The following is an 18816-nucleotide window of genomic DNA, read 5'->3' on the forward strand; positions in this document are numbered from 1 at the left end:
TTTTTCAACCTTAAATCTTACTTCCAAAACTTGTAGATGGAAGGAGAAAGAGTATGGAAGACTTGCCTAGACGAAATCAAGTTCAGATCACCTCCAAAACTCCAAATGATTAAGTTATAGCAACGCACAATACTCCCTCCATTGTTGTCTTTCTCTGTTATTCCTTTCCCCCCCTTATTTTAGTTCCATCACAAGCACGAACTCTTTATTTAAATTTTTGGGCCATCTTTCGTGATGGATGGCATAGAATGGGCTATCATGAATTTGTCCCTCAATTTGAGCATAGGTGGTCCAATTCATTTTTAAACTTAGTCTAAAGGCTATTGTCACATTTAATAGGCCTATTAATCATCTTTAACAATTATTCAAGTCATTAATACATAATTTTATCTAACTAACCTTGATCAATTCATTTAATGTAAGAATTAAAATTTGAGATGTTACAACTAGGGCATAGTCTCATGCACGCATGTAACTTAGGTGGGAAGGGGAATGAATCGAGAATGGGAAAGAAAGCAATTTTATTTTTTAGCGTACCCTCCCTCACACTTATTACACAAACATTTAATACTAAAATTATTTGCATCTATAATTAATTGATGCAAATGTATAGGCTAGATTGACCTTAATTACTAAGTGACTATACTCATCCTTCATGTAACATTTTACAGGCACTAATTCTAGTTGGGACAAGGGAAAGACATATGAGGTTTAGTAATCAACATTCTTATTGTAATGCCTCAATTATTTTTTATTAATGTGTAATTGTCATGGTATTGCCAACTAAGATGTTCATATTTTGTTATGCTTGCACCATTAAATATTAAGTATTGAAATGTGTATTTTGGGCCCTAGTGCATGTGATATATTTTTAATTGAGATATTTGTGCAAGATTAAAATACTTGTGCAAGTAAGGAGTGAGTATATTTGTAATTGATGGTGATTTAAATGTGAAATTATATGTTTTGACTCCTCTTATGTTTGTGTGATTAAGGTTTGAGCAGTGAAAATGTGATATAGGTGTTGTTTAAATGTTGTGTTATATTGTACAAGTTTGTTATAGTCCATTAAGTGTGATCTAAGGGTTGATGTGGGTTTTTGGCATTTGGATTGAGTTTTGGACACCTTAGTTATGTTTTGAAAGCATAAAAAAGTGAGTTTGTTTTTTAGTGTCTAACTTTTAATTAAGAAATGATTTGATGTGAAACTAGTATCATTAGCTAGAGTTTAAAGAAAGATTTTTCTAAACACTTAAATTACCTTAATCAAACATCGAATGGAGATTTAGTGCATGTTGAAAGTTTCGCTAAAAAATCTACCATGACAACTTATAGCCGAGTTCTGCAATTTATGCTGTAACATAAAATTTTATGCTGCAGCGTAATTGTGCCAAAATTAATTTTTGCTATCTGATCTTAATTTGATGTTATTTTATTTTATATGATGTCTATGTTTCTGTGTGAATGTTTTGCTTTGATTTTAATTTTTTTTAAAAAATTATTTTATGGCATTTTAAGTTTTAAAAGCTTGTAATCCCATTTATAAAAATTTTACAAATTTAATAATTCATTTAGCTTATTTCCTTAGTTATCTTTATTTTAGGGGTTAATTGTATAAAGGAGACCTTACACTTTCATTTTGATTGCATCATGTAACTATACTTTAACGGTCCAAATAAATTAACTAAGTTTTCAAATTCATTGTTGCCTATATGTAAAGTAAAATAAGGATGCAGAATGTGTCTCACTTTACATTTCAAACAAAATGCAAGCCTCTACCTAGTTTTATAATACGACAAATAATTTAAAATACTGAATACTATTTAAAAAATAATTTATGAATAAAAATATATCTTAACTCAAAATATAATAATTAATGAGAATCCATTTATGTTTCCTCCTTTTCAAGGATTGTGTCATATAGCTGTACTTTAACCGCCTCAACAAATTCATTAAGTGTCAAATTCATTATAGCCTATTCATCAAGTAAGAGATGGATGTAAAATATTTATCACTTTACATTTCAAGCAAAATATAAGGCATGCATCTAGTTTCACAATAATTAAATCCGTTTTCATTTTCTTTTTTCATGAATTGTATCACATGATTGTACTTTGACAACCTCGATACATTCACCAAGTTTTCGAATACATTGCAACCCATTCATAAAGTAAAATACATTCGTAAAATATATCTCAATTTACACTTCAAGAACAATACAGGGCCTGAAATGGTTTCATAATAAATAAATTTATTTTATTTTCTCTTTTTTGAGAATTGTAACGCATAGATGTACCTTAACAAACTCCATGCGTTCACCGAGTTTTCAAATACATTGCAACCTATTCCTAAAGTAGAACGCGGACGCAACGTGTGTCTCAATATACACCTAAAGCTAAATACATTAATGAGAATTAATGAGAATTCATTCTTGTTTCCTCATTTTTGAGGACTGTCTCATTTATATAGCTGTGCTTTAACCGCCTCAATAAATTCATTAAGTTTTCAAATTCATTGCACCCTATTCACAAAGTAAGATATGGATGTAAAGTGTGTTGGAAATTGTACCCTAACACCAATCATTGTACTATGAACATTATTATTTAATAAATTTTTTATTATCATATTAATTACATGTTTACTATGATAATTTTATCCTTAGATAAATTATATTGATTGTCTTAAATATCTTTGATCGGTAGATATGATGAATCATAGATGAAACAAGACTCGTATAACTTTGATTAGCTTATGAAATAAGTCATAAACTTATCTCATATGTAAACATGTCACTAAGCTTTTTGACTTGAGATCATTATGACTTTCTACATGATGATAATTGAACTTTGACCTAGTCAAAAGTCACCGTTAACCGGCTGATCATAAATGTTGTGATTGAGTTTAGTAATATTTATGTAGAGGAATATGAGTGGTCAGGATAGAATTTTTCTCACATTAATTGAGAGATATTATCATGCCCCTCAATGAGTAAAACTGAAAAAATATATGGCCATGCTATAATAAAAAGGATTTTTTCATTGTTATAGTCAGTTCATTTAGAGATCGAGAAAGTAATGATTAGATAAAGAAGAAGGGCAATTTCATATTTCACACTCGATCGAAATATCACGTGACAAAAGAGATGTAATATGGTTATATAATAGGTTACAGTAGATCATTGATCCTTATATAAATAAGGCAGTTACAATGTCTTGTTAGAGGCCACTTGTAACTTATGAGTTTGTAACGTTATTAGCCCACTGCCAACTTCATATGGGCCTACAAGGTTGCATATAAGAATAACCTAACTCAAGCTATAATGTTTAAGTTCATTGAATTAGAAATGTGTTTAGATTCCATAGGATGAATGAATTTTATATATGTATGTATGTATGTATGTATTTGAATATTTATCTAATAAATATTTGTATATATGTGTATATAAAATATAAAATTTAAAATATAAATTTTGTGTGTGTGTGTGTGTTTTCAAAATGTGCATATAATATATTATATATTATATGATATTATGTTAATTTTAAATTTAGTTTATATGATAGATTAAATTTAATAACTAACATGATATTAGAGAATATAATATCAATTCTATAATTTAAATTTATAAGATAAATTCAAATAGGATATTATATCATAAATTTAATTTATGAGATAAATTAAGTTTTATTTTTTGTTGGGTCAAGATATAATTTTAGAAATAACTGTGATTATTTTTGAAGATTCAAAAGGAAGACAAAAACTTTAATTTATGTATATTTTAGAAAGGGGATATGTTTCATAAAATTTTAAGAGTCTCTTAACAGCAAAAAATTTCAAAGCCAAGAAAACACTCTAAAAAAAGAAGGAGCGTATGACTGAAGCCAGAAGATTAGTTCTTCCAAGGCTTCTACAAGTGCAGATGTTAGATAGATATTGGGAGTACTAGCACGTTGTTCATGTTGGTAAGCTGTTTGTGTGGACATTGGTAGGGGATTTTGTTGTCAATTCTTGAAATCCAAGTACTTAAAAGAAGCTCGAAAGTTCGACATCTAAAAAGTATTTTTCTATCTACCTTAACTTGAAAAAATTCAATCAATCTATAATCGCGATTAAAATTTAAATTTTATTCTTTCATTGCACCTTTCAATCTAACAATCCATCACTCTGCATTTCAAGTAAAATACAGGGCCTACACCTAGTGTCAAAATAATTAAATCCATTTTTATCTTCTTGTTTTTTTTTAAGAATTGTATCACATAATTGTATTTCAACAACTTCAATACACTCACCAAGTTTTAAAATACATTGCAACCTATTCATAAAGTAAAATACGACCGTAAAACACATCTTCATTTACACTTCAAGCAAAACATATATAGGCCATGAACCTGGTTTCATAATAAATAAGGCAATTAATGAGAATCTGTTTTTATTTGCACTTTTCCGAAAATAGTCATACTTCAACAATATCAATATGTTCATGAATTTTTCAAATTCATTGTAGCCTATTCATAAAATAAAATACGAATGTAAAATGTCTCTTACTTTACATTTCAAGCAAAATACAGGCCAAATCTGGTTTCATAATAAATAAATCTTTTTTTATTTCTTCTTTTTGGAGAATTGTATCTTATATGTATTTTAACAACCTTGATACATTCATCAAGTTTTCAAATACATTGCATTGCATTTTATTCATAAAGTAAGTGATGGATGCAAAATGTGTCTCAATTTACGCTTCGAGAAAAAATGGAGGTGGTGGATCGAGTTTTATAATCAATGCTGTAATCAATGAGAATTCGTTTTTATTTCATCTTTGTTTTTTTGGAAAATTGTATCATATATTATTGACCAATTTTTCAAATGCAATTAAGCTCACTGTTAATTTAATGCATATTTACAATTACACATGCACGCGCATTACAAGGGTGAAAGCATGTTAAAGTACACAAAACTCGCAAAGTTTTTTGCTGCATATTAAGTTGATGAAAGCATATAAAATTATATATATTATAAAAACAACAAAGACCATATCGATCCCAAAGGCCATCATATCCTCATACTCGTCTTGGATAACTTACTCATCAATACAAGACTAATGGGTAGTTAAACAACGATTAAGGCATAATGGATGAACGAACATTACATGAGAGGGATGAAGCAATGGCAGAAAGGGCATTGGAAGAGAGGGTGTTCCACAATGAGGTGCATAGGGACAAGGCTGCAGGATGCTCGAAACAGGTAAAATCCGGTCAAGTTTCTGAGACTGTGGTGTGTCAGTGTCAATAACAGAGGCTGAACAACCAGATTCTGGAACGAAGTTCTGTTTCCCATGCAGGACCACTTGTAATTATCCAAAATGATGCCACGTCCCAAGTCGATGGTGGGTCTTAAATCGAATACCGTTGATCTTGTTTGATTGTTCCTGTAGAAAATGAGCCCGCTCTGCAAAATTAAACACTGTTAGTAAACCAGACATGGCACAGTTTTTGAAGGTTCATGCGTTAGAACCTAGACGACGGAGGGAGTGAGAAAGATTTATAGTTACTGAGACATCGTAAGCTCGTTCCCATGGAGGAAGAAGAGGGTCTTCTGGAGTATTCATAAGCCAGTTGATCAGTGTTTCAAGATCCATGGCGACTGACTTGCAATCTGCAAGATGACCTCGAAGCTTGGAATTGAACTGGAATAGCAAATACGAGCGAGAGTCGAGGGTATTTATAGGAGGATGTGGAATCAATGGCGGAAGGAACTTTTATTGATATTTTTTTAAATAAGAAATTAATAATTAATTAATTATCATTGAATTTAGTAAGTTTATAATATAAAATACGAATTAGGTTGAAATATCTATAAGACGATATATACAGGGTGAATAATTCCATACTAAACATTCCGTACATTGCACTGGAGCATTTATGACGTCTAAATAATGCTCTCTTGGTTTAGTATTATAATTTATGAGACATATTTAGGTAAGTCGGGTGCATTACATTATTTGTGATTTATTTAATAAAAATATAATATTTAGATAGTATTTAATATAAATTAATTTGATATTAATGATGATAGAGGGAGAAAAGACAAAAAATTAAATATGCATTTTGTTATAAAAATAAGATTAATTAAAAAAATATCACATAAAATTTTATTTACATTACTTGAAGTATTTTAATTAGACAAAACACATATGACATGATGTCCCAGGTCTAACTAAATATTTCTTATAAATTATAAGGTATTTTAAACTGAATTATACCTTTCAACTATTTAATTAATTATCTTTAAAATTACATATTTTTTCATATTAATTTTTATTTAATAAGATGCATCCATTCAAAAAAATTTATTAATTACTTCCCAATTAAGAATATTTTTAATGAACTTTATTAATTACATCTTGACTAAATTATTTTTAAATATTTTGGTAATAATTGTCAACAAAGGAGAGTTTTAAGTTAGTTTGGATGGAAGATGATAATACACCTAAATTTCCTATGATACCAATTGACAGAATAAAAAAATGACACTTTAAAAAAATATTACATAAATATTGGAGGGAGACAATGCATCATTTGAAAAACATATAATTTTTAAAATAAATTATTAAATAAATATAAGTAATTAAATAATAAATATAATCTTGTGAGGTGACTTCGTTTATATATATATATATATATATATTTTAAATTTTTTCGAATTTGAAAATTAAAAAAGAAAAAACAGTATGATCAAAGGAAGCCACGGTAACCTTGCCAAGTGTAATCGCGCCGACCAATTCTCAAAGTACGGCAACAGTATGATCATATAATTTTCATTTATGACAACATCATGCTTTTAAAGTGCATTAATCATTTTGAATTTTAATGCACTCGTAATAAATACATAGGATTCTTCTAATATGGTATCCTCAATTTTATGAACTTTTTTGGTTAAAATCTAGGATATATTTTAAATCATATTATAATACTCTTTTTGTTCAGTATTATATCACGTGTTTAACCTTAAATGAGTTAATTAATTATCCTTAGAATAGCTCAATTATAACATTTTATTAATTGTGCCCCTAATTAAGTATATTTTGGAGAAATATTATTGTTTGTATTTTGAAAGTCCCAAAATACCTTATAATATTAAATAAAAATTTTCCACTTAATTTGTGCAAAAAATGATTTAAAAAATAAATCCCTCTTGCTTTTTAGAAATGTAATTTTTAAAATATTTAAAGTATGTCCCTAATTTTAACATTAGACTTTTACTCAAATATTTTTATTAAAAATATCTTATATTAAGATATAAGAACTTGTTTGGCACTCGTTTGAAGTAATAAGAGTGTGTTCTATCATATTCCTTTAAGTTCTAAACTCTTTTGTCTTTCATTTCTTTTTTTTTTCCCCCTGAAAGCTTGATCAAATAATAATTTACTTCTGTCATATAAAGATTCAAGTATGTTCTACATATACCTCTCAGAATAACTTGCATACTAAAACAAATTCAATCACAATTCATGAGTGTGACTTCCTATCACTATATTTAGAGATCTATGAGTTAAAGTGTTAAGAGATTGAGGATCCTAAAGTGGTGTAACTTTGTCCAAGAGAGGCTTTGAGGGACTTTATCTGAATAAGCATACCCTAAGATACATGAATATGAGAATCTTTGGGTCTAGACATGTATGAGATCCTACCTTGTGATAACAATTTGTTCTAGTAAAAAAATTTGAAAATTATTCCCTTTGTTCAATTTTATAATATATTTTTTCAAAGTATCATGTTAAAAAATCTAATATATTTTGGATCTTTTAAGGTATAAGTAAGACACATTATTAAATAAAAGTAAATTTATAATAAAAATATAAATATCATATTTTAATTAAGGTACCTTATTAAATAAAAATAAATATTAAAAAGATATAATTTTAAAAATAATTAACTGATTCATTGCACTAAAAATTGAATACAAGTATATTGTATAATACTCATTGGAGAGAGCATTTTATTTGGGGGGTGAACATTAATTTTTTCAAGTTACGTGTTAGGATTTCAACCACAATCTGCATTTGTCTACAAGGCAAGTCACATTTTAGAAGCAACTTGTGGTGATACATGTAGGTGATGTTGCAAGAATTTTTAAGGTATTTAATGTTCTTTCAAGGAAACGCCAACCTTGCAAATTTTGAATATAGGCCCTTTGCGCAAGTCTTTTAAAATTGATGTTGTCAGTGAGAGAACAAAGACTGAAAAAAAAATCATTTTAATTAGATATTCCCCTGATCTTTAATATAAAAAAAATTAAAGTAATAAACATTTTTTAATTTTATTCATTGTTTATTTATTATCAATTGAATTCTTAGATAATAATTTATTTATTATAATCATTACTCCCTTCATCTCTATACATTTCTCTTATCCTATTTATAAGTTATTTTCAATATGTTCACCAGTACTAAAAAAAATCTTAAAACTCATTTAAATTAAAATTTAATAAATTCTCAATTTTGTCCCTATTAAATATAAATATTTCAATAACATTTTTTTCTCGAGCATTTAATGGAGGGTAAAATAAAAAATATGTAATGAAACTTTAATGATGTGACTTATAAATATGATAAAAAAAATTTCTTCTCTCTCTACGCTATAAATAAAACTAGAGAGAGTATAAGGTATTTTTTAAAAGCTTATTTTGTCTCCAAATGGGTCAGGTGTCATAATATTTTTGAATAATTAGACAACTTTGCCCTTGCTTTGAAAAATGAAGGAGACATTAATTGTGTATTGTACTCATCACCACCATGATATTAACTGTGGTATTATTACTTTTCTAGGGGTAAAACTAAAAATTTATTGTAATTTTATATAATTGTAACTAAATAACAAACTTTTATTAGCATGCAGGATTAAGTTAAAAACATCTTATATATAGAGACGAGGGAGTATGTCAAAATGAAAAAGTTAGATATTTTTTAACAATTTTAAAGATATATCTATCATTTTTTAGTAATCATGAAGTTCGTTGAATTTACTTTATACTCTCTCTAAACCATAATATAAATAATTGTAAACTAATTTACATTTCTTAAAAAAGATAGATATTGATTTTTTAAAAATGTTTATATCTTTTCATTTACTCCCTCAATTCCTATATATATGGTGTTTTTAATCAAATTTTACATATTAATAAAAGTTTGTTATTTAGTTAAACTCACATAAAAACACAATAATTTTTCAATTTTACCCCTAATAATTTCATAATTAATATCATGATAATAGTAAGAAAAACATATAATTAATAATTTATTTTATTTTTCAAAATAAGGGTAAAATTATCTAATTATTTAAAAATATCATTATTATCCCTTATATTTAGGGACAAAATAATTTTTTAGAAAATAACTTATATATAGGAATGGAAGGAGCATACTCTTAAATGGAATATTTAAACTATCATCATTAATAACATTAATTTCATTAAAGCAAGAGTATAAATGTCAAGAAAAACATAAAATTTGCTTAATACCCTCTATTTTGGATCAAAAGTTTCTCATAAAAATCAATTTATATTGAGAATATTAATATTCAGAAGTAGTGGTTAAAAGTGACACATGCATTTAATACAGCACCGAGTACATAAGAAATCAAAATACTCCGATGGTCATAAATAATTAAATATAAGGTACTTTTAACTTATGAGTTTTAACTATTTATCACAAGCAATAAGAAATAGTTAATCATTGAAACAATCTAAAATATATAATGATTTTTAAAATTTGCTCATATTTAAAAGCAGAAATATTAAAAGAACAGGTCCTAAGAAGTTTGGATTTCTATTGGGGTAACAATGTTAGGAGTAGTAGGATTCATTGGTAATCATGAAAGTACCTCTCCTGCCCTAAATCTGATGGAGGCCTGGGCTTTAAGGATTTTCAAGTCTTTAATGATGTATTGTTAGTTAAAACTGCTTGGCATATTCTCAATCAACCAGACAGCTATTGGGCCCATATCTTGAAGGGAATCTATTTTCAAAATAAATCTTTTCTTGATGCTGAAAAAGGGCTTCGTGCTTCTTGGCTATGGGATAGTATTTTGCATGGTCCAGATTTTTTGAAAAAAAAAAAAAAATCTATGTTGGCAGGTGGGTAGCGGCCAGTACATCTAAGCATGGAAAGACCTTTGGATCCCAGGAGCAGATAAGTTTAAGTTGCAGATGATAGCAGGTGCAGTAGTAGATAAGGAAATGCTTCTATCAAACCTTATAGAAGATTGATGCTAGCAACTTAATGGCATTGATCTATCGTGCACCCTCGTATGATCAAACTAACTTAGAATATTCCTTTGGCTATTGGGCGAAGGCTAGACAAGTTGGTTTGGGTAGCAGCAAAGGATGGGCAATATAGTGTGAAACGAGGCTATGTTACAGCTACACAACCAAATATAGGGGTGGACATTTATAGGCCTGGATCATCACGGTCTAAGGTGGTGGATGGTAGTGTGTGGAAGGTAGTTTGGAACTCGAAGGTCATGCCAAAAGTCAAACATTTTATGTGGAGACTAATGAATAATGCCCTTGCCACAAGAGAAGCGCTGGCCAAAAGAAGATGTTCTCCAAATGCATTCTGCCCTCTTTGTGGAGAGGAAGTGGAGATGACTGAACGCTTATTTCTTTTGTGTAACTAGGTTTGTGTGGCTTGGCTTGGTTGTCCTTTGGGTCTACTCATCAATTTTGTGGAGGTGACATGAATTGTTGGTTTGGGGCTTTACTACTAGATGAGTTTAAAAATAATGATTATGGCAAGGCATATCTTGTCACCTTTTGCTAGTTTATCTGGAAAATGAGGTGTAGAAGTGTTTTGAAAATATAAACCCCGACCCTGTTGTCGCAGTTGATCTTACGAATGCATGCGTTGGTCAGTTCTGGGATTTAAGGAATTGATGAAATCTACCCCTGTGATGCCTTGAGCATGTTAATGAAGTCAAGTGGCAAAAACCCCTCCTTGGGTGTATCAAGATGAACTGTGATGGGGCCTTTGATGCTCGGACTCATAAGGCTAGATTTGGGATAGTTTGTAGAAACCACGAAGGGGAATACATTCATGGATGGGCTGAAAGCATGCAAGCTGATTCTGCTTTCTTCGTTGAACTCTTGGCAGTGAAGAAGGCGGTTTTGCTTAGTGATTTGTGGGAAGGTACTCCTATAACTTTTGAGACTGATTGTGCTGATGTCTTCAATGCTGTCCAGTGGCGAAAAAACTCAGCATGCCCCTGGAAGGACCATGAGGTTTTGTCAGATGTGCTTGAATTGATTGTGGACAGAAGATTGATCTCTATGTCTCTCATTTCTTGCAAGAGAAATTATGTAGCCGACTGTTTAGCTGCCTTAGCTTCAAGGGAGTTGGGACCTCAGGGTCTAGTTTCTGTATCGCCACCTCCTCTAGCTCTTATCATTCTTCAGGAAGCAACCACGAATAGTACCCTTGATAATGACCAGCATTTCTAGGAAGTCAACTGTGAAGGCATTGGCTAATTCCTTGGATGCCTTGTGTTTATGTTTTATTGGTTCAGTACTGTTTGTACTGGTTTTTTGGGTTTTCGTTTTCTGAACTCTCCAAGTGTCTGTAATTCCTGTTTGCTTTGCCTATGAAATATTTTGCTGGTTAAAAAAAAAAAAAAAAGTCCTAAGAAGTGGTAAACAAGTTTTTTTAGAAAAAAGATTATTAATTCATCACATTTTTATATTAAATAAATAAAATCATGAATTTGCCCTAAAAAGTTATGAATATATAGAATTGAACACAGTACTTCTAATACTGCTATACTTTTTTAAATACGAAATCGTGCAAATATTTTTGATCTCTTGATCAAACATCCACAAACTCGTAATATGCGAATGACCCCATAAAAAATGGAAAGGCTTGCTTCTAGCCCTCCACAGCTAAACCATTAACTGCATGAAATATGTAACCGTGTCTTTATGGCTCCTAGTGTTTTTTTGGTCGTTTGGCAATTAATGCATGTAAATGTAACTTCTTCCGCCATTAATGCACACGAGTATAACTGCATGTGTTTCAGGCTTTAAGCAACTATGTCTATGAGGAAGTTGTTCTGGCTGGTATTCTTATTATATAACATACATCTAATTACTTCACTGAAATTAAGGAAGATGATTAAATTGTTAATTACTTTTTCTGTTTTAAATTATAAAACATTTTTAGATAAAATATCACATATCAATAAATCTCATTAAATACACTTAACAATCTTATTTTTTTAAAATAAAAGTATAAACTTTTAAAAATATCTTTCATTTAATAACCTTAAATATACACTTAATTGGTATTAAATAGAGAGAGAGAAAGCATAATATTAAAATAAACCTATTTAATAAACCTTAATCTTCTCAAAATGTCTTATATTTTTGAATAACATATATCACCCAAAAGTATCTTATAATTTGAAACAAAAGGAGTTGTAATTTTGTCGAAAAAAGAATAAACTTTTAATTTTATCTCTATTTAAATGAAAATTTTTAAATTTGTATTACACTCTCTTTCATAATTTATAAATTTAAATAAGAACAATATTAAAAAATATAACTAATACCTCACTAAATACCTTATATTAAAAATTAAAAAATTCTTTTAAAAAATACCGCACAATTATTTAGAACCGGAGGGACTTTGTGTAAGTGTAAAGTACATGACACCTTTTTTTTTTTTTTTTAATAACTCGAATAGTATTTAATCAAGTGATTTCAACGGTAATCATTTACCATAGCGCAATTGATATGAACAGAATATATAACTTTAGGAATATATAAATAGAAGACAAAATAGTTAAAAAGCTACTAGAGAAAGAAATTTTAAATTAAGATAAATTAAAAATATATCAAAACTGAGATCCCTCAAACTATGTAGTTTAAGTGATTTTGATTAAAGTTGATAATTCAGAACAAATCTGACATGCCAATCCAAATAACCCAAATAAATCTAGGTCAAATTCGAACCCAAACATGCTTGGTGAGAACACCTGAATTTTTTTTTATTAATAAAATGAAACTGAATTTCACCTCATTTTTCAATTAGCATTTACAGATTCTCTTAGACTCCAAATTTGCCCACATTTGACTCTTAAATGAAGTTTTAATGTTTTTATAACTTTTTTATAAATATTTTTTAAAAATATCAAGAAAAAATAAATAAAAATAGCTATACTTTACATGCTTTCATGTTTACTTTTCTATTGTTTGGTCTCACTTTAGTAATGATAGAAAAATAATATAAATACTGAAATTGGTTAAAAAAATAAAAATAAAAGTAAAATAATATTTAATAATTTAGATGTTTGAGTATACCCGAGCAAGCTTGAAAGCCAAGGTGTTTGGACAGGACTTTTATATAAGTTTTTAATATGTTTAGATAATTGGAGTTAGATCCACTCGAATTATTGGCTATAATTTTTTTTTGATACAGAGTATGTAAGCAGCAGTTAGCCTGGAGAATCTGACAATTCTTATGTTAAAATCTTTTTCTTTTTCTTTGTGGGCGGCTTTTCGTTTTCAACGATCGTTAGCGTATTAAAAAAATCAGAATCTGAGACAGTCTCTTGCTTGCTTCTTCTCAAAGCCATGTGCATACCTCTTGCTGCACTGATGTAACGGCATAACTTCTCATCCGATCCGATCCATATTGCAATCATAGGACCCTCATCATCCAATCAGATTTGGTATCAACTTACTTTATTCTTTACAAAACCACCAAATCATATCATTACTCTTTACTCAAACTGAAATTCAACGATGCAGAGATTTCTACGCCTTCGCCACGTGATTCCTGTCTCAGTTCCTGTGCTTCCTATACAACTGAGGTGGCCACATTGCCATGCTTACATCTCGTCCTCGAAGCTTCGCTTCTCTGTCACTCTGCTTCTCTCCTCTCTGTACCCAGTAAGTCATTGTTTACGATCGCTCTCAATAATTCATCAAAAGTTATAACTTTTTCTCTGAAATTTCCGCTTTTAATATCCCATTTATTCTCTTCTGGTCTGTTTTCTCAACTTTACCTCCTTTCTCTGATCTGGGTTTTTAATGTTTTATCAGGCTAATTTGAATCTACCATTTTAAACTGTCTCTTTTGTCCCTGAACCACGCATGCATGTAGAGTGTGTGTTATTCATTTATTTCTATTTTCATTTTCTTAATCTGCTAATCAGAAAAACTGTACCTGATTAACTTCCATCCTTCTGCCAATTCATCACAGCTGAATTCTAGCCAGCTCTCTTTGCAGTTAAATGTGCCAATCATACTTGTTTTTAAGTTGCATCATTTCCCACTTGCTCATGCTCTCATCTTCACCAATGCTTGGTGTTTCAGAACACGGTCACTGTATTAGACATGAGTTTGGAACATGGGTGGTTGATTAATTTAGGATGTCACGCTTGAAAAAAGTCACTCTGCCAAAATAATGGGTTGCATCAACTCTGTGCACGCACTTGCTAAGAAGAAGAAAAGTATCCCTGAAGTGGTGGTTTTTGTTCCCTCTATCCGATTTCCTGTACAATCTGATCTTCAGAGGGCGCTCAAAGGTCTAGTTCCAAGGGATCTTGCTGACAAGTTATCTTCTCTTCGGAATCAGATAGTGTTAGTGGCCGAGGATACAGGTGAATTGGGATACTCATTAGCTCTATCTTTTTGTTCTTTTAATTTTTTAATGTTCTTCTGTTGATCACTGATTGCTAGAAGATGTAGACGTAAATGAACTAGGATGTAAACTCAAAGGTATAAGAAGAATGTCGTGATGTGATGAAGTTTAATTGGTTCTTGTAGGGGGATCTGCCATAGCAGAATTGCGGAGAGCTCTGAATGAATACTTGTCTGTGCTTGTTGGGCTCACTAAGAAAGGTATCACAAACTTGCGCACATCTCTTGCTGCTCCTTTTTAGCCCCCTTTCAATTTCTAAAACGGGTTTTAATTTTTTTTCATGTTGCAGAGTATGGTCTTGACGGATTAATAGAATTCAAGTGGAAAAATTTCCAGGATGGGCGACAAGTATGGCTGTCACCAAACCAACAATTAAACTTCCGTCATTTTCTTTATCGTTTTAGCCTGTTTGATCAAATCAACTCTAACTTGCAGGATAGCTGTGTAGCAAATGCCTGGTTTGAAGTGCTTTCTGCAGTTCATATTTTGGCTATGCTTACATTGTCAGAAGCTGACTCGTTATTGATCCCAAAGGATCGTTCAGGATCTGGAATAAGAGTTGTATCTTCAGGTTGTATTTTAATACATAAAACTATGATTATTCCATATCATAGAAGGCCGTCAGTGTGAAACCAGAACCTGTTTAATGATACATAAGCTGAACAGTGAATGATCATGTTGTGCTCCCAGATTGCAAGAGGGAAGCAGTGGATTTGTTACTAAAGGCATCAGGATACCTGCAGTTCTGTGTCAGGGATCTTCTTCCTCGCATACCACTTGACGTTAAGTGCGACTTTCTGTAGTCTCTCTACATTACAAGTACTTACAAACAGAATGGGAAATCTTTTGGACACACTGTTAAGTTGATTTCTTAACGCAACATGCAGGAAAATGCTACCCCAGAGCTTGCAGGATGCTGTTTTGGAGGCTGTGTCCATTCAAGCACTAGGCCAGGTGCTGAGTAATCATCTGACTAAAGTAGCCGTACAAATTGTTCAGTTGCAATCATGATACTATGAATATGGTTTTATTTCTCGGTGCGCTTCTGTTAAAATGCATGAAGAAAACAATATATCATGGCATGAAGCCTCCCTTTCTTCACTTTATCGTAGTGCACCGTATAGTTTTTTGTTTAAACAATGGATCCTTATAATAGTTCATCTGGATTACAATTCAGGGAACAGAAATTCAGCTTGGCCTTGCTGTTGAATGTCAGAACGCAACTTTGTCGGTGAAGAGAAGGCTGGCATGTGAGCAACTGATTTATTTTAGTCAGGTCTTCACCTTCAATCCTTTGAATACTTGCTCGTTATCAGACTTCTTAACCTCAATTTCATTTTGTAATACATACAGATTATCTTGTTAAATTCTACTGACATATCTTTAATTTCCTTACTGATACATCTTTTAACATCAGTTCGTTGGAAACTTTATTGAGCAGGCTTATCAGTGCTTGTTAGGATGTGGCTTCAACCAAGTGTATGGAAAGAAGCATCTCCGGTTCATCAAATGGAAGTTCCTTGAAGCCAAGGTTAGTAACTCCATCAACATTCAATAAAATCCGATAATCTGGACGATAAAATACAAGGTTGTCGTTGACCCATTTTGATAACGTGGTGTCAGGCTGCAGCCTACTACTACCATGGCCTGATTCTTGACAAGGATACTGAACCGAGCAATCACATTGTTGCTGTGTCTTGTTTTCTTGCTGCAGAAGAACTTGTAGCTGAGAGCAGGAAGGCCTGCTTAAGCTTTTGTGTTGCAGCTCCTGTGACCAGGTTTGTCTTGATCCTTGGATTTTGCCTGAATCTGTTGCCAGAAGACTCTTCTTCCTTAAACTGATTATTTTTCTCTGTGAAGGGCTGCTCCACTCTGGGGTGCTATGAAGCATTTACATCAGAAAATTCCTGAAGTTGCATCAAGGAAATCTCAGATCTATGGCTACCTCTTGGAACAAGAGAAGTAAGCAGCTTCATTTGATCGCATTTAGCATACTAAAATTCCTTAAAATTCTGCGGAAGATGAAAGCGAGGTCTTAAAAATATGATGCAGGGGTCTCCAAGCATTGCCTGAGCTACCTGATTTTCAATTGTCATTGCGTCCAGATGACTATGAGCTGCCTGAGATAGATGCAGCTTGGGATAGCAAAGGCTGGGAAAGTCTTGGACAACCTTTGAAGGAACATCTTAGGGATAGCGAAGATGACGAGGTTGAAGCCGAAATTAATGACTTTGGGAGGAATAAATGAGAGAGAAATTGTGAAGTGACATGGAAAACTTCAGTTTGATGGCTGGTCCAGAATTTTGCTAGTAAAAAATTGTGGACTGCCTCGTTAGAAATGAACATGATATATACATCAAGTATATGAGTCCATTCTAACGATTCTTCGATTCAATTTGGTCATATTTTCAACAATGATCGACAAACATAGTCTCGTTTGCTAAAATTATTAAACAATCTTGAGGATGTTATGTTCTAGCTTTAAGAAACACGCAGGACATTAAACGATGCAATAGAGATTAGATGATATAAGCTGTGTCTTGTTAACTTGTTTGAGTGATATTCAAGAGTGGTGTTTATGTCAACCATTGAATTTCGGATAAAGTGGACGGGATAATTGAATTGTATTTTTTTTTTTTTGTGATAGAGATATTTTGGCATATAGTAGGTCAATAAATATATATATAAGTATACAGCTTTAAATTGATTGAGAAAAATGACCAAACACCGAGACGCTTGCATCATTTATCGTGGCATGTGGTATAGAAAAGGGTCTTCATATTCAAATGGCACTATGAGCCGTGACCTCTTGTGCACACGTCACGGCATATAGCACAATCATTTTTCTTTGCTTTTCTCACTTCTTGATGCCCGAGTAACCCAATCTCACTATGAACTTAATTCTAGAGTTGAAATCACAACCCATAACACCCCTTACTTCATAACTACATACCATGTTAATTTACTCAAATAACTTCATTTATTTAACTAATTAAGAATTAAATTCTTCAGATGTTACACTATTGATGGAACACACATATGAGTTAACGTGTCTTTTTTATATGCTCCTAAGTATCATGGTATGAAGGGATTCCTAACATAGTATGTGTTAGAAATATGTACATTTGATCTAAAGTTTACTTATGTGCTCCCTAGATAGGAAGGTACTGCATCTGACTCAAAAATCATTAAAAATGCATTAACACAAGAAGATAGGCTTGTGATTCCCGAAGGTAAGCATCATTAATGACTTTTGAATATTTTGTTAAATGCTTAATCTGTAGCTCTTGAGCATAGAATGATGACAATTATTGATCTTAGTATTCATGTAAAAAAACTGATATTAATATTTGTATTTCAATTTTCTTAATAGGCATATTTATGTCTTGGTATTGCTTGCTTTTTCATTATTTTTTAGGCGCCATCTATCTCTACAATTAGTTTTTTATATTAGGATAATTTTTTTGCCCTTGTGTAACTTGAAAACTAAGATCATGTATAATACAATATTCATAGATGTACAACACAACGTTCATGAATTCTTAACACAATGTCCATGCTTGTTTAATTGATTAATAGATTTAATAAAATGTATAAGTGATGCAAACAATATACAACACCATATCCATGGATGCACAATATGATGTTCATATATTCTTAACTAAATGTCCATATGTGAATACGCATGTGCATTGTGTTGAGAATTTATGAATGTTGTATTGAGAATTCATGAACATTATGTTATCCGAAAACAATCATGATTCACGACTCTCCATGGAACCATTCTTTTGGGTACCAAGAAAATAAGGAATGGATAGAAATAATTAAGAAGAAAAGAAATGCCAAGAAAGGTTGGCGTAAGTCGTCAATTGCGTCTGCCATAATAGCATACTTTATATATTTTGATTGTTGATTGAACACGAGTCATAATGAAATTTAAATGATCGAAAATACTCCTTCCATGTTTTAATACTACAAACAAAATTGTAGATATGTTTTTTTTAATTTTTGATAAGCAAAAAAAAATAATTTTAAAGAAATATTCATAACATATGTCCTCAATTACCCTCGTTAAATAGTAGTATCATTAACCTATATAAAATAAAAATTAATTACGAAAGCATTTT

At 31.0% G+C, this 18816-nt stretch overlaps 2 protein-coding genes across 5 annotated transcripts; both read left to right on the top strand.

The window, feature by feature from the left end:
* Window positions 1–11001: 11001 nt before the first annotated feature.
* LOC129302471 (uncharacterized) lies at window positions 11002–11490 on the top strand. Its single transcript, XM_054941390.1, has one exon. The coding sequence runs from the start codon at window positions 11002–11004 to the stop codon at window positions 11488–11490; it is 489 nt and encodes a 162-aa protein (XP_054797365.1).
* Window positions 11491–13786: 2296 nt separating this feature from the next.
* On the top strand, window positions 13787–17325 carry LOC129322740 (uncharacterized). Of its 4 annotated transcripts, XM_054969106.1 has the most exons (12): window positions 13787–13935; window positions 14362–14648; window positions 14815–14889; window positions 14979–15037; window positions 15125–15260; window positions 15380–15476; window positions 15577–15643; window positions 15867–15965; window positions 16131–16220; window positions 16313–16467; window positions 16550–16651; window positions 16742–17325. In XM_054969106.1, exons 2-12 carry the CDS (start codon window positions 14453–14455, stop codon window positions 16935–16937), a joined length of 1272 nt encoding a protein of 423 aa, XP_054825081.1. In that variant the 5' UTR covers window positions 13787–13935; window positions 14362–14452; the 3' UTR covers window positions 16938–17325. The 4 variants fall into 4 exon arrangements, 3 of the variants coding, with proteins under 3 accessions (XP_054825081.1, XP_054825100.1, XP_054825088.1); XR_008596284.1 differs by lacking the exon at window positions 16742–17325 and having other exon boundaries at window positions 13795–13935; window positions 16404–16467; XM_054969113.1 differs by lacking the exon at window positions 13787–13935 and having other exon boundaries at window positions 14041–14648.
* The last annotated feature ends 1491 nt before the right edge of the window (window positions 17326–18816 follow it).

The sequence above is a fragment of the Prosopis cineraria genome, unplaced genomic scaffold (assembly GCF_029017545.1).
Source record: "Prosopis cineraria cultivar Desert tree isolate PC_DT_omini unplaced genomic scaffold, ASM2901754v1 PC1, whole genome shotgun sequence".
Lineage (NCBI taxonomy): Eukaryota > Viridiplantae > Streptophyta > Magnoliopsida > Fabales > Fabaceae > Prosopis > Prosopis cineraria.

Excerpts from the sequence above, each read along its gene's own strand:
- LOC129302471 (XM_054941390.1), top strand. The coding sequence starts at position 11,002 with ATGAACTGTGATGGGGCCTTTGATGCTCGGACTCATAAGGCTAGATTT.
- LOC129322740 (XM_054969106.1), top strand. The coding sequence starts at position 14,453 with ATGGGTTGCATCAACTCTGTGCACGCACTTGCTAAGAAGAAGAAAAGT. Across the intron at positions 15,644-15,866 it reads CCATTCAAGCACTAGGCCAG|GGAACAGAAATTCAGCTTGG; the intron begins GTGCTGAGTAAT and ends ATTACAATTCAG. Across the intron at positions 16,468-16,549 it reads GTTGCAGCTCCTGTGACCAG|GGCTGCTCCACTCTGGGGTG; the intron begins GTTTGTCTTGAT and ends TTCTCTGTGAAG.